We start from the raw sequence: 16,128 nt of genomic DNA, 5'->3' as shown, positions 1-16,128 counted from the left end.
ATTTACTTAATGAAATATTATTTGTTTGATTTTCAAAAAGAAATAATAATTGGGTAATTAATATTTGGTGAATGGATATTTAGTAAATTTATAATTTAGTGAAATTATAAATATTATATAAACTCTTCATGTGGTGTATTGATGAAAATTCTTGAGTAGAGTTTCTTATATGGCAATTGATTAGAGATTTTATGGCAAAACTAAGTCTCTAATTATGTTGGACTTTTCACCACCTATGGCTTTTGCATACTTAGTAGGCTATGTGCCTCTTTTGATGGGGTTAGAGAAAAGAAAAAAAAAACATAAGTAAAAAGATACAAGAACGAGAGATGTATGCATGAAAGGTCATTGGAGAAGTTCTTGATGACCCATATATTGGGAACATATAGAGATAAGTTTCTCTACATGATTTAACTAACTTTTAATCTTAGTTTCCAAAAGGTCTAACACTATAATTTTACCCGGTGTAACCTCGGGCGTGTGGCTTTCTCCGGCAGTACAGACTGCTTCGCCTGTTGTACCCTGGGAGACAGACGCGTCATCTTTGGTAGAGACGCAAAATCTGTTTTAAGGGAAGCGTGTTGAACACGTGCATCAGCCACAACCGTCAACATTTGTTTGTTCTTTTGTAGGAAATTAATGTACAAGAAGACATGGTTCAAGACCTCGTTGAAGCATACACAAAGGACTAAAAACACAACGGACTAGACAAGAAGACACGGTTAAAGCTCTTATCGAAGACCATAGTTTGAATCAGTTTTGATACATATGTTGTACTATAAGTTATTTCGTTATGATTTGTACACGGAACATGTACTATAATTTCCCAAATATGTAAAGAGGGTATCTATACTATTTTTATTTATATAAGTTCTTATTAAAATTGTAACCCACGTCCTACAAACTTAAAATAGATTTCGTGAGATTATTGCTACCATCTTAAAACCTTATTTATAAGGATTTTGGGTTCACGAAAGGATTTATAATATATATATATATTTCTAGAGATTATGATCTTATAAATATTTTTTTGGGGAAATATGTATGTAGTACAACTTGTTGTGTTTGGATTTATTGAGATTGAGATACAATCTTAAATCCTATACCGTGGTACAAACCGAATAGTTTTGGTTCAAACGTCTGGTTTTGAAACAATTTTGGGAATCGTTAATTTTCTAACTTTTGTGTTAGATCGGGTTTATAAATGTAAACCATACGTTTTTTTGTAAACGTTAAATTCTCTAACATGTGTGTTAGACCAGAATTATTGGTGTAAACCATACGTTTTTTTGTAAACGTTAAATTCTCTTAAGTATTTTTTATTTCTTTAAATTAGAGTTTTATGTCTCTAATTAAGTCTCTATTTGAAGTAGACTCTTCATCCACCCATGGATTGATATGAACAAATAAGTCTTATAATGATTTTCGTAATCATTTGTCTTCTAATATGTGTGTTAGAAATATTCATGAAAAGCGTTAGTTTGGAAGCAATTTTTTAATTGTTTAGTTTCTAACGTGTGTATTAGAAATGACTTATTTATTTGAACCATATATGTGTTTTTAGCAAGTTGAATTAACATTTTGTGGAAATGTTAATATTTCTAACGTGCGCGTTAGAACTTCTTTCATTTTAACATGATTGTTAAAAATGGTTAAAATACAAATGCTTTGAAATTTTTATGTAAACATTTTAGTAATTTGTTGAAGCATTGATTTTAACGCTTTGTATGGTTTAGAAATAAAGGGTCATACATTGAAGTTGATATTTGATTGGCTTCAAGAATTAAATCACCATAAAGTGATGGTGTAGTTATGTGGGATTTATCACCAACTTTAATTTGTGATTTCTAAATACAAGTGGTCATGTTTTGTATATATAAAATGACTTAAAATTTCTAACACGCGTGTTAGAAAATGTGTATCACGAATACAAGGTTAGAGATTGTTCATAATGAACGGAAATGTTTTATGTAAACATTTAATTGCCTATGTGTGCATTAAAAATGACGAGAAATGGTTTATTTTATAAACTATATCTTTGGAAAACATTTTATGTAAACGTTCGATTCTATAATGTGCTCGTTATAACATTTTTTTTTCTAACATGCGTGTCAGAAAACGTTTAGTACATGTGTAGTAAGACTAAACAATAAAAAACCATTTGATATTTTGGGTTTTGATCTATGTTTACATAACCCTAATTGATATTATTAATATTGTATATTGCAAAACTAAGAAACTGTTTTGAATGATTTTTAAAACAAAGTTTTGCATAACATTGATAATTCAAGTGGTTCGCTACTCGTGCTAGAAGTAACATATGGTGAACAAAGTAACAGTCTCGTGAATGTTATTTGGTGAAAAACAACTTGGTGTTGTTGTGAACAAATTTAATTGTTCATGTTTACTACTTAAATGTAGTCTTTGTAACAACTTGGTGTTGTTTTGAGCATAATTATCCAAGTTTAAAGTTTCAAGATGAAATTGGGAACTTGTACTTACAAGTGCATGGAGTCTTATTGAGGGAGTACCTCAAGACATGCCATGGTACGATATCATTGAGAAGATTTCGGTCAGATTATAAAGTGTTGAAGATCAAAGCAGTTTGATATTTGATGTCTACATATCGTCTATGCTTAAGTTTAAATTTCAAAAGTGTTCGGCACTTATAATTTAATTTCCAATGTATTTTATTGTTTAGTGTTCAATATCTTTGGATAACGCATGCAATTTTTTACAAAGAAATAAATCACTAATGTTTGTGACGTATAAATTATTTTTTGTGGAAATAATTATAACACCAATTATACATTGTTTAACAGAATATGGTTTTAAAAGGATAGTAAATGAAAATTCTTGGACATAAACAACTTAAGAGTTGTTGCATTGACTAAATGTCAAAGACAAGACATCAAATGTGTAACCACATCATGAGAGAATAATGAAAGAACATACTGAATGTATGAAATACACAAACGAGATTCATGTCGACATACTTCGTTAGAAGTCATTGGAAAATTCACAAGTGTGAATTCTAACATATAAAGAAAAAGTACTATATGTTATTGTATACCTTTAGTAAATCTTGCGAGATTTGTTCCGAGTGATCTATACGTAGATGCGTCTACCACTTGATTATTGTTAGAACTATATGAAGATTTTACCTTCATTTGGGAGAGCATCCTAAATATACATATCTTCTAATGAATAACAATAAATGTGTGCAAATCACTTATGACAAAATTATGAGTGCCATGTTGTTGAGTGTCGATCGAGTTGACTCTATGTCACACATAATAGTGATTGTAGACGATAAACATTCATCTTGTTAGTGATGAATGTGTTCACCAAGTGACTTGGATTAAGACTTATGTTCAAGTCCTTATGAGTCAATGGTAAAGCGTTGGAGATCAAAGGTAAACAAGTTATGTTTCTTAATTGAATGATAAAATTTAGCTATGTGCTATAAACAATAATTTGTGGGACCTTCCTCAATATTGATGTTTTAGGATTATGAATAAGTCTCATTATTTTGTCTTAACAAGGAATGAATGTTGCAAATTGATATTATGATATCTTTAGGGCTGTGAAGAATCAGAATGATGCATCTTCTGTTCACATGCTAAAGTATTGTAGTCTAAAGCATGCTAGACTAGTACTTGGTTAATTATGGGTCTTGACGGAGACTAATTAACTCTAAGCATTCAAATGTGTATGAACACAAAAAGAATTTGTGTATAGACAAAGTTGAGGGAGAATTTTCATTCATTATAAGGAAAAGATATGTAACTTTTGAAGATGTCGTTTGAAAAGCTAATGAGGAGAACTCATTGTCTAGGCTTATTCTAGATGTTAAATTAGAATTATTCTAAGTTGGTGACAAACTTATGACAATGGCATGTGTTGCTTTAGTCAGCTCAGAAGCTTATGTAAGCTAATGCAATATGAGTTGAATTCACTGACGCAATGAGGTTGATTTTGTTCAATCATATGTGTATAAATGTCGTCATAAGTGAAGTTACAGAAATGTTGATTAAATGGCAAGAAATATGGGGGAGGATCCATCTAAGAAACAACTCTATGAGGGTATGTAGAAATGGTTTTCACTACTCATCTGGATGTTATCCAATAACACTTAAATGTAAGGGTGTCTTGCATTTGTACCATAATATTTTGGCAATAAGGATTTTGTAATCCAATATAACATTGTAAACAGACGACTAAGTGGAGGACACAAATGTCGTAGTGCATAATGGAGATGTGTTTGCCTTAAATGATAAATATATCATTCTAAGATAAATATTATAACCAGATTCATGTGGCCACTGAGGTTATTGTCTTAGAAGTTGACAATAGGCAATGTTAACTTTCGAGTTACGAACACGTCATGACAATTGATCTCAACTGCAAAGTTATCTTTAGTGACTTGTCAAAGATAAAGATAATGTTATAGATCCAACAACCCGAGGTTTTATTAGAGATCAAGTTGTGGAATGAGACTAAAGCCCATGGAAAAAAGAGTGTGTGAAGGAAACCTACCTTAGTTGACTGGAGATCCTAAGATCTAAGTTCAACATGACAACGAATTCATATGCCTAAGGGTGGTCACTGTGGGGGCATAGCTGATATGCATAAGCTAGTATATATGGTCATATATACCCCCTAAACGATAAAAGGTTGTTTAAATACGTCCTAGTTCAATCCTATGAAATTCAGTGACAAATTGTGAGGCTAAGCATATTATGTAGTAAAGGATTTTGCGTAATCATGGCAACCATAATGCTTTTAATGATTTAAGGAGAATTACCTATGTTAGAGAGAAATGGGGCCGCTTCGAATGGAATTAGGGGCACAATTCCTAGAGCTCTCGTAGAACTAGGAAAATGTTCCACGACCATTATTGGACACGACTATGAGGGGATGACCCGGCTAAGGATAGTATTGTGTGAAGTGTATTGTTGTCTACACAAATGGGGGTTTGTTCAAGGACATCGCGTCTACACACCGCTAGGAGACTGAGTATGTTTCACAAAGGAATGTTTAAAGTTAATACCTACCTATCCTGCAATACTCAGCTGTCGAGGTTGCATTCGGATTTTTGTGTGTTCTGATCAATCTCCATTCATGTGGGAGATTGTTGGAAATTTGGTGAATGTATATTTAGTAAATTTATAATTTAGTGAAATTATAAATATTATATAAACTCTTCATGTGGTGTATTATGACAACTCTTGAGTAGAGTTTATTTTATGACAATTGATTAGAGATTTTATGGCAAAATTAAGTCTCTAATTATGTTGGAATTTTCACTATCCATGGTTCTTGCATACTTAGTAGGCTATGTGCCCCTTTTGATGGGGTTAGAGAAAAGAAAAAAAATATAAGTAAAAAGATACAAGAAAGAGAGATGCATACATGAAGGGTCCTTGGAGAAGAAGTACTTGATGACCCATATGTTGGGAACATATAGAGATAAGTTTCTCTACACGATTCAACTAAATTTCTATTCTTAGTTTCCAAAAGGTCTAACACTATGATTTTACCCTGTGTAACCTCGGGCGTGTGGCCTTCTCCGGCAGTACAGACTGTTTCGGCTGTTGTACTCTGGGAGACAGACGCGTCGTTAGGGGTGTTCATAAAAAACAGTAACCAAATAAAAACCATAAACCGTACCGTACCGTAATCGTAACCGAATAAACCGATCCAAACTACAATTCGGTTTTTGGTTTGGTTTTTGGATCCACATTTTTTATTTGGTTTATTTGGATAACCGAATAAAACGTCAATTTAATTAATTATTAAATAAAAATAATAATGTTTAATAAACTATATACAATTTATTATACTAAGTTTAATATCCATGTATATGTATCTCCGTTGTTTAAAGATTATTTATATTTTGTGCCATTAGATTTGTTGACAATTTATAGTTTCTACGATCTATGTCTTGAAGTTTTAACTTTGTGGTTGTGTGTACGACTATTTTATGGATATATTTGTTTTATTTTGCTATGTCTTTTATTTATATATTGGTAGGTTTAAATTAGTTGATGATTTGATGTTCGGAAGTTAGAACACAAACATAAATATAAGTTAGGAAAAAAAATACTTAGGTACAATTTGGTTAAATTTGGTTGAATTTGGTTTATTTGGTTTCTAACCGAAACCAAACCGAATTGAATTTGGTTTGGTTTGGTTTGGTTCGGTTTGCATATTCCTAATTTGGTTTGGTTTTTGGTTTGGGGTATAAAATTTTGAAAACCGAATAAACCGAACCAAATAAACCATAAACCAAAGGGATGAATACCCCTACGCGTCGTCTTTGGTAGAGGCGCGCAATCTGTTTTAAGGGAAGCGTGTTGAACACGCGCCTCAACCAAAACCGTCAACATTTGTTTGTTCTTTTGTAGGAAATTAATGTACAAGAAGACGTGGTTCAAGACCTCGTTGAAGCATACACAAAGGACTGAAAACACAACGGACTATACAAGAAAACGCGGTTAAAGCTCTTGTTGAAGACCGTAGTTTGAATCAATTTTGATACATATGTTGTACTATAAGTTATTTCGTTATGATTTGTACACGGTACATGTACTATAATTTCCCAAATATGTAAAGAGAGTGTCTTTACTATTTTTATTTATATAAGTTCTTATTAAAATTGTGACTCATGTCCTACAATTATTGCAAAGGCATTATATCACTACACCGTTTTTAATTTCAAGCTCTAGAATGCGTCTTTACTGACTAGGCAACCACATATCGGATCATGCCTAAAAGAGAGGCTTGAAGTTCAATTAGCAATACACATAGTGTTGGGAGATAATTTGTTACATCTTAGTTTGTTTAGAGTGTATTTAATGTAAATATGCAATCAATGAAAAGTGTGGGTTTTCAAGCAGTATTTTATCTTGTTCGTGAGTTTGTTTTAAGGGTAATTGAAGCTTAAACCCAACAAGCAACACGTGTAATTTATAGTGGCAAGCCAAAATGGCATTATATAAGAAGACTAAGATACCAAGTTTTCCTTGCATCCATATATCACTCTCCAACTCCTCAAAATCAAATTATAACTTACGTACCCAAGTTATATCTATACAGGGTGTTGCTAAACATACCCTACCTATCATCCATGTCGACCTACCTTCTTCCAGACCAAAACGATTGCCACCACGGCGCGTCCATTAACGCCCAAAACGACATTCAATCAGATGAACAACACATGATCAACAACCTCCTTGCAACTCTCCCCAAAGCGAAAGCATGGAGAAGTGAACACATTTTTCTCTACAAGGGTTTTTGGTTAAGCTCCGAAGTGATCAAAGGCCTTTTGTTGATTCACAAACACTTCACCCCTCAACCAACCGATATCTTCCTTGCAGCTTTCATGAAGTGTGGCACCACCTGGCTCAAAGCTCTCATGTTCGCCATCGCTAACCGCCACCGTTACAAGCTTTCTGACCACCCCCTCCTTCGAACCGGGCCTCAGAGCGCTTTCCCTTTCATTGACACCCATATTTTCCTTGATTACCCGGCAACAAACTTCGACAACCTCCCGGTTCCTCGACTCTTCGCAACACACTTCGCGCATGGCTTGTTACCGACGTCGATTACCTCGACATGCAAGTTTGTGTACGTGTGTAGGGACCCGAAAGATGCACTTGTTTCGAAGTGGCATTTTTTGAGTAAACTTAGGTCGAAAGAATTGCCACCTCTTCCGTTTGATGAAGCTTACGAGCTGTTTTGCAATGGAGTTTCAGAGTATGGACCCTTTTGGGACCATGTGTTAGGATATTGGAAACCAAGCCAGGTACACTATGTGAAAAATTAATGACAAGTTATTAAGACATTAATTTTGTTTATCAGTCACGTGAGGAAAAGGTACCTATCACCCTATCACTAATTTTATTATTAGCGGCGGAAAATTTTCAAGGATTTTAGGCCCTACTATATAAAAAATATTTGGTTCTTAGCAGGTCGGATTGGGCCGAGTCATGTAAAACAAGACAACATCAAACTAAAATTAATATAAGTCATTACAAAGATACTTAAAGTTGTGTCCTACGAGTTTTCATTTTTTGATATTTATCCAAAACATTATCTAGAGAGACTTTCCTAAACAACGAAACCCTAGTTTTACTTTATTCTAATAACATAAATAAATAAAGATTCAAATAAAACAACATAATCAATAATAAAAAAAAAACATCAACAAACATATAAAGATCGAGTTTTTTTCTCAAACTAGTGTAGATATAAAAAGTATTTACCTATATGGGTACTTTGAAAAATATTTACCTATTTGGGTACTTTTCTATATCTCTTTAATTTTTTACCTAATTTATACATTTCTTTTTATTTTTCTACCCAAAGTAAAATAAGATTACTCACAGAATTAGAATCAGCAAAAATATGAGTAATTATTTTTTGTAAAAAAAAAATAAAAAATTCTGCAAATATTAAAAAAAAATCTGCAAAAATTCTAAAAAAAAATCTGTGAAAAATCCACAAAAAAATCTGCAAAAATATATTAAAAAATTCTACAATAATTCTGCAAAGTTAAAAAAAATCTGCAAAAAAATATTATAAAAAATACCATATAAACTATAGGGTAATAGTTGGTGGCTTTGATAGTCCACATTGTGTAGTTCGTTTGGGGTTAATATCTATAAAAAAAACTACTTATACGTACAAAATATTGGAGAAATAATCACTATCAATAAAATTGAAATAATTAAAATACTTCGGATCTTTTCTCAAAACTCAAATTTCAAGAAATTCGAACTTTGTAACTTTATTTTATAAATTGCTTGAATTTAAATAAACTTGTTTGAAATATCAAACTTTCCACCAGATTACTATCACTTAATCGATATAACTTAGGGGAGTAAATTTGTGAATTTGTTGTTTTATTTTTTTATGAGCTTAGTTTAAACGGGGCCTAGACAATTTCAGGTTATAAAAAGAAAATAAAACGGAAAAAGAAATGGAGTTTTTTTCCAAACTACTGTAGATTATATGGTTTTTTTATAATATATTTTGCAGATTTTTTTAACTCTGTAGAATTATTGTAGAATTTTTTAATATATTTTTGCAGATTTTTGTGGATTTTTCGCAGATTTTTTTAGAATTTTTGCATATTTTTTTTTTTGAATATTTGCAGAATTTTTTTATTTTTTTACAAAAAAAAAATACTCATATTTTTGCTGATTCTAGTTCTGTGAGTAATCTAATTTAACTTTGGGTAGAAAAATGAAAAGAAATGTATAAATTAGGTAAAAATTAAAGGGATATAGAAAAGTACCCAAATAGGTAAATATTTTTCAAAGTACCCAAATAGGTAAATACATTTTGTATCTACACTAGTTTAGGAAAAAACTCTATAAAGATCAACCCTTATCTACTTCCATGTATCTTTATTTCTCCTAAACATTCAATTTAGCAGGGCATGCATTATTGATTTTTTTAATATACCCCTATTATAAATTATACCAATAAAGGCTAACTTCTTTATTCAAATAACTGTATCATCCCATCAATGACCACCATCACCGAATTCCATCATACAGTGTGATTGAATCCCTTGCGGCGGTATTTTACGATGATCACATTGCTCCCAGGGGCGTACCCACCTATATTTCAAGGTGGGCGGGCGCACCCCTTGAAAAAATAAAGTTTAATGCTAAATTCCCGGTAAAATCCCGACCGCACCCCTTGAAAATTTTCGACCACCCCCCTTAGGAAAAAAAAATCTTATGAATTTGTAAAAAATTTACGTAAACACTGATTTTTTTTAAATACAACCTAATTAACTTTCCACTTAACTAATTATTTTTCACACAACCCAATTAACTTTCTCTTAACCTTTAACCCAATAAACACACCATAACTCAAGTCCAACTCAATCTAATAATCTAATTTGAACTAAAATATAATAACCCAACCCATCTCAATTTCGGCCACCAAACTCACGAAAACAACATCTCATCACTATTTTTGGGTATGGCTCGATTATTCTTTTGTTTTACATGACCCGACCCGAACCGACCCGATATGAACCGAATTTTTTTATATACCTAGGGGCCTAAAATCTTTAAAAATATTCCGCACCCACATGAAAAAATTCCTAGGTCCGCCACCGATTGCCCCGTCACCTAGTGCCCCCTCTACGCTTATTGTTGGAATAATTGTTCTTTGTTTGTAATTTTGTTTATCGGCCCTTTTGGGCCACAGGGTAGGTACCCAAAATTTTATATTTGACTATATATAAGTTTTTAATATAAACTATTATATCATTCAGGGTCGTTTCTATGTTTTTAGAGACCCTAAGCAAACTATGAAGTAGGGGCCCTAATTTCACCGATATACTCTCCTTCAATCCCGATGCCATGGGTGATTACCTTACTTTTTTCGGCTAGTGATAGCCGATAGCCTAGAAATTGAAAGCAGGTTGCGATGGAAAGTGAGAACGATGATTTTGGTTGTATTTATGGGCTTTAGCCTCTAAATGATGATTCAATAGATGGTGGTTGTGTTGTAATAGCTGGAAATCAAGGCGAAATGAGCTTTAAAACATGGTCTTTTTTTTGCTAAACAATATTTATTTTGGACTCCTATAAAAACTTTCTAAAAACTTAGAGGCACGAATTTTTTGATGACCCTAGGCCCGTGCCTAGCTCACCAAGCATATAGAGCCGGCGCTGATATCATTAAAAAATTATATAATATTCTATAATACTAGTACGTTCATTCAAACAAGATACCTCAGTCCAAGACATGTGCTTAAAAGTCTAAGGTAAATTAAATCGAAAAATATCAAAAAGGCATAATTTTATGCTTTTTTTTGTTATTTTATAAGCGTACAATAAAGTTTTATAAAAAATCCATCATGAATAAATTGTTTTTAAAACTAGCTACATAGAGGGCTTAAGGGTTTTTTTTTTATTTCTTTCTAAAGTAGCTATTTAAAAATTGTATTGCGAGCTAGTGAGATAAAAGGAAAGGATGCCTTTCATCACACGTTCCTATCAATAGTTAGATTATACTGTGTACGTTTGTTTGTTATAATTGTATCGTTTTGACTTCAAACACACTAACCACGTCGGTTGCTCACTATTCCTCTTATCAGGAATCACCGGATAAGATCTTGTTTTTGAAGTACGAGGATATGAAGAAGGAGCCATCGGTGGAGCTGAAGAAGCTAGCGGCGTTCATGGGAATGCCGTTTACAGCAGAGGAAGAGAAGGAAGGGGTGGTGGAGGAGATCGTAAAGTTGTGTAGCTTTGAGAATTTGAGTAGCCTAGAGGTTAACAAAGGTGGCGGCGGTGGTCAGAAGTTCACCGCAAAGGTGGTGGTGGAGAATCAGGAGTTTTTCAGGAAAGGAGAGGTGGGAGATTGGAAGAATCACTTGACAGAAGAGATGAAAGATCGGATTGATAATATCACCAACGACAAGTTGAAAGGTTCTGGTTTAACGTTAGGTCTCACCAAATAAACATGCCATTTGTCATATGTATTGAAAGTTGAAACTATGGGTTTTTTGTTTGTATTTTATGTTACAATAACGTTTGTATGCTACGTTATTATTAAGAATTTATACATGCATGCTAGTATGTTACCAACTTTTCTAGAAGACTTTATAAGAAACTTGTTAAGTATTTATACATGCATTACTAGTGGAGTTAAGCTAACCCAAAAGTTATAAATAAAAAACCTTTAAATTTAACTGAAATTCGTCGCAAAGGGTCGATGCATCTCTGCATTAGACGTGCAGCTTATGGTCGCCGATGGTTGGATGCAATTTTAGAAGTACAAGACTTGTTTACGTATTGATATAGTTTAGTATGTATTTTAAGAGGGTTAATGATATAATCATTAAAGGTTTCAGTTCACCCCATGCATATTAACTTTGAGTAACCATTCTCTTTGTATCTTTATAAATTTAAAAATTAAAAGAAAATGGTTAAAAAATAAGAATTATTGTTACACACATATCTTTTCAAAAATTAAGATAAAATGTCAACATCAGGTTTCATTGTTCGTTTTGTACTGTCAATGTTACCAAATTAAAACACACATGAAAAAAATAGTTTGTTGTTATTTATGTACATAACTTATGTATGTGTATTTAAGAAGTACACAATTTATATACAGTGATACTACACTATATAGATTTACTTTTTTTATTCTTGTAAATTGTAATGGTGGAAGAGATGTTAACGCGGTGGGGTATGGGGCGTGAGTTGGGGGAAAACGCTTAAGGCACCACCTGGATGGGCTTGGGTTGGGGCGTGGCCCCTTGGGGCTTGGGTTTCAAGCCGGGCGTGGGGCGGGAGAGCAACGTGACATAGCGGTTTGTGAATGGCCAAAAGAAAATAGCTGTTGGGCTAGTCGTTGGCCAACGGCTATATGAAAAAAAAATAATTTTTTCTTCCATTTTTTACCACATTCAACCACATCTTCTATACATTTTCAAATTCTCCTTCTACAATACGAAAAAATGCATCCTTATAACTGTGCTTATGACCCGACCAACCCGTATGCATTCCAAGAAACTAATCCTAGCCCACAACCCACTCGTCCAATTCCTTGTCCATTTTTCATACTCTTCTATGCCCCATGAAGCGAGTTATGCATCGCTTCTTGGGAATCGTGTATTTACTAACTTCCCACACTCCGATGATTCGATACCAACCCCGTTTACACAATCGCCCATCAACCTTTCACCAACCTCCATCGACCTTTCACAAAACGAAACCGTTCCCGAAACTCAACCACCCAATGATGGTCCTTCCGCATCGAAACCCATCAAAAAGAGAAGTCATAAGAAAAAAACCGAGGATGATAAAGTAGTTGAAACCGTCAAACGAAAACAACAAAAATGGGTCTACGCTAAAGAAGTTGCATTGGCGAGGGCTTGGTGTGAACAATCTCAACATTCAACTTTAGGTATTCTTAACCTTTGTTTATATTAATGGAATGGTTATTTTTTATATAACTTTGTAATATATTAATATTTTTTTATTAAAATAGGAAATTCGCAACATCGAACCGCCCTGTGGGAATCGGTTAGTAGACTATTCCATGAAGAAATGGGTAGGGGGACTTATCGTGAAAACGATAGCTTATCCTCAAAATGGAGCGAGATAAGCACCCAACTTACAAAATTTAGTGATTTTTTAAATAAAGCAAATATAAAAGTTAGGAATGTTTTTTTTTTGTAATTTTCTTTTTTTGTAATTTTCTGTATTTAAAAATATTAAAAAAATTAAATTTGTGTTTTAAATCATATTGGGTCTTCCCAGCGGGTCAGCCCACAAGCCTACCAAACCCACGCCCCCAAAACTCCCGCCCCACCATACCGTGTGTTCTTGTGGGTTTACTCATGTCTGCCACCCCATTCCACGTGTCAACCAATGTCCAACCCAAGCCCCACCATACCCCGTAGTCTAATGCAAGTAGTGTTTGACAGTAAGGTCGCGGGTACGGCGCTGCCTCCCACGAGGTCCCATAATGGGTTGTTGTTTGTGGTGGGCCATTTAGAGAAGAGGAGAGAGAGGGAGATTGGGGGGCTCTTAAGGAGAAGAGGGTTTGTTTTTTCTTTTATATAAAACCTCTTCTTCTTCTAGGTTTTAACACACACCACACAGACAATCTGCACCTCCACTCTCTCTCTACTCCCTCTCTACTCTCTCTCTACAATCTGCACCACCGCCATCATCACCACCGCCACCGCCACCACTTCACCACCGCCATCATCACAACCACCGTCACCACCTCCACCGCCATCATCACAACCACCGAGCCTGCAACGAATCGAACAAAACGACCGTCACCACCTCCGCCTTCACACCTGGCCGGAGTCGCTGAACATGAGGTCGACCGGACTCGCTGAACTTTGATCGATTTGGGGTGTTCGTTTCCGATCGATTTAGGGTTTTCGCTTTTAGGGTTTTCGTTTTGGGGGTTTTGATGTGGGGGTTTTGTTTGTGATGTTGATGATGATGTCGGAGGTGGTGGCGGAGTGGAGGTGGAGCAGAGGTGATGGCGGAGTGGAGGCTGGAGCAGCGGAGGTGGTGATGATGATGATGATGGCGGAGCAGTGGTGGTGGCGGAGCAGCGGAGGTGGTGGCGGAGTGGAGGTGGTGGTGGCGGAGCAGGGGTGGTGATGATGATGATGGTGGCGGAGCAGTGGTGGTGGTGGCGGAGCAGGGGCGGAGCATGGGTGGAGGTGGAGGTGGTGCCAAGAAGAGGTAAAGCTCTTCTTGGAGAAGCTTTGGTTTTATCACTTCCTCATGAAGAGGCTGGGGAGAGACAGAAAGCACTTCTCAAAAAAAAAAAAAAAACACTCTTTTGAGGCTAAACATCTTCCCGCGTCTGCACGGTGCAGACAGAAGAGGCAGGAAGCTCTTTTTGAAAAAAAACAAACACCACCTTAGTCTAACAACCTACCCAATTACCCATCATCTTATAATTTATTTTTTATTAGAAAAAAGAAAAGAAAAATACTTTTAGGATACTTGAGATTACGGATGAACATTGAAACTTGGTATAGGTACCAAAATATTTCGTTACTGATTCGGTACCCATTTTTTGGAGTTTACAATACCGGTATTTTCAGTTCGGTACGGTACCAGAAATTTTACACACAAATATCAATATCGTACCATACTGAACATTTTTGGTACCGGTACTCATATTTGGCGATTTTCAGCACCGGTATTTTTTGTACCGGTTTCGAGCTTATTGTCACGGGCCAAATGTTTGAAGATCACAATGCTATGGGCTGTGCTTGAACGCTTGGGTTACTGGCTAGTCCTGGACTTTATCGGGGGACGGAGTCAGTGTCAATGAAGAGGTGTACGTGCCTAGTCGTGCAAACGACGAACGCACCACTGGTCGAGAGCTGACGCCGCTCTCCTGATGAGTCCAAGGCAGGACGAAACCAGTGACCCACACAAAGAAGCGGGATGGATTGACTTGTCCCCGGGACTTGGGGACGCCACACGGGGGTCGAAAACTAACCCCGTGACATTATCCCTACTTGAGTTGAGTGCTGGTTAAAAGGTTTTAGAGTAGTTGAAAGTAAAAGTGAGGTGACGATTATAGATCTGTAATTTAAGCGAACAATATTTATTTTTTTATGGAAAAAAATTAAAATCTAACAATATTTTTAGTATAGTTGGATGTTAACTGTCAACAACATGACTTAATTGCGCCTAAGACTTAACTTCCTACTTATTGAATATATTGTTATTACATTACACTCTTCCATTTATTTATATAATCTTAAAAGAAAATGTCGGTGTACCAACTAAATTACATTTTTACCCTTAGTTGGAAATTACATTGTTGCCCTTTGTTTCAGTGATTTCTTTTTCTCTTTTCACACACCACCACCATCATCATCCCCACCCCACTGCCCCCAGCACCACGACTCACCTCTCTCTCCCTCTCTCACCGTTGCCTCCATCCAAAAACGAAGATCGAGATGGTTCTGATTCAGACAACCACAAGCAGCGGCTAGGGTTCGGTAGCGTGCAACTGTGTTAGACGGTGGTTACCGTGGTCCATGGCGACGACGGGTCACGGGGATGTTGACTGCGGGTTAGGGTTCAGGCACTTGGCGGCGACGTAGGGTGCTTAGATGACGGAGAAGAGAGTTCAACAGTGAATAGACGACAGTCGGAGTCATAGCTGCGATTCCTACCAGTTGGGGTTCCAGTCCACCGCCGGAGAAGACGCAAGACGACACTGGTGCTAACGCCACCGGAGGAGGAGGAATCGAAATGCAATATATGTTCTTAATATTGTATTTTGTTTTTCAAAGGCATTACATACGGTGGACTTGCAGGTTTTTTTTTTTTTTTTTTTTGAATTTTTCAAAAATGGAAATTAATGATATATATGAACTTGCAGGTTGAAAAAGAATTGATGTTTCTTGCTGTTATCGTTGAATATTACTGTTGCTGTTTGTATAAAACAAAATATAGTATATATGTGTGTGTTGTTGAGGTAATTGTGAGTAATAGAAGTTGAGTGTTCGTGATTTGTTTCAGAAACGAAGAAAGAAGTAAGGTATTTTTACGACTTTATATCGCAATGTGCGAGACATTATACTCTTTATAT

The 16,128-nt window shown here is 35.3% G+C and overlaps 1 protein-coding gene across 1 annotated transcript; it reads left to right on the top strand.

Annotated features, from left to right (window-relative positions):
* The first annotated feature begins 7,058 nt into the window (after positions 1-7,058).
* On the top strand, positions 7,059-11,601 carry LOC110874972 (flavonol sulfotransferase-like). The gene is made up of 2 exons (XM_022123274.2): positions 7,059-7,810; positions 11,129-11,601. The coding sequence occupies exons 1-2, from the start codon at positions 7,133-7,135 to the stop codon at positions 11,492-11,494; spliced, it is 1,044 nt and encodes a 347-aa protein (XP_021978966.1). The 5' UTR covers positions 7,059-7,132; the 3' UTR covers positions 11,495-11,601.
* Positions 11,602-16,128: the final 4,527 nt, after the last annotated feature.

Source organism: Helianthus annuus, chromosome 9, assembly GCF_002127325.2.
Source record: "Helianthus annuus cultivar XRQ/B chromosome 9, HanXRQr2.0-SUNRISE, whole genome shotgun sequence".
NCBI classification, from domain to species: domain Eukaryota; kingdom Viridiplantae; phylum Streptophyta; class Magnoliopsida; order Asterales; family Asteraceae; genus Helianthus; species Helianthus annuus.
This window is presented reverse-complemented; position numbering and strand designations above follow the sequence as displayed.

What these genes read in the sequence shown, in the direction of transcription:
- LOC110874972 (XM_022123274.2), top strand. Translation starts at nt 7,133, where the DNA reads ATGTCGACCTACCTTCTTCCAGACCAAAACGATTGCCACCACGGCGCG. An exon ending in GATATTGGAAACCAAGCCAG is followed by an intron (nt 7,811 to 11,128) that starts GTACACTATGTG and finishes TCCTCTTATCAG; the next exon opens with GAATCACCGGATAAGATCTT.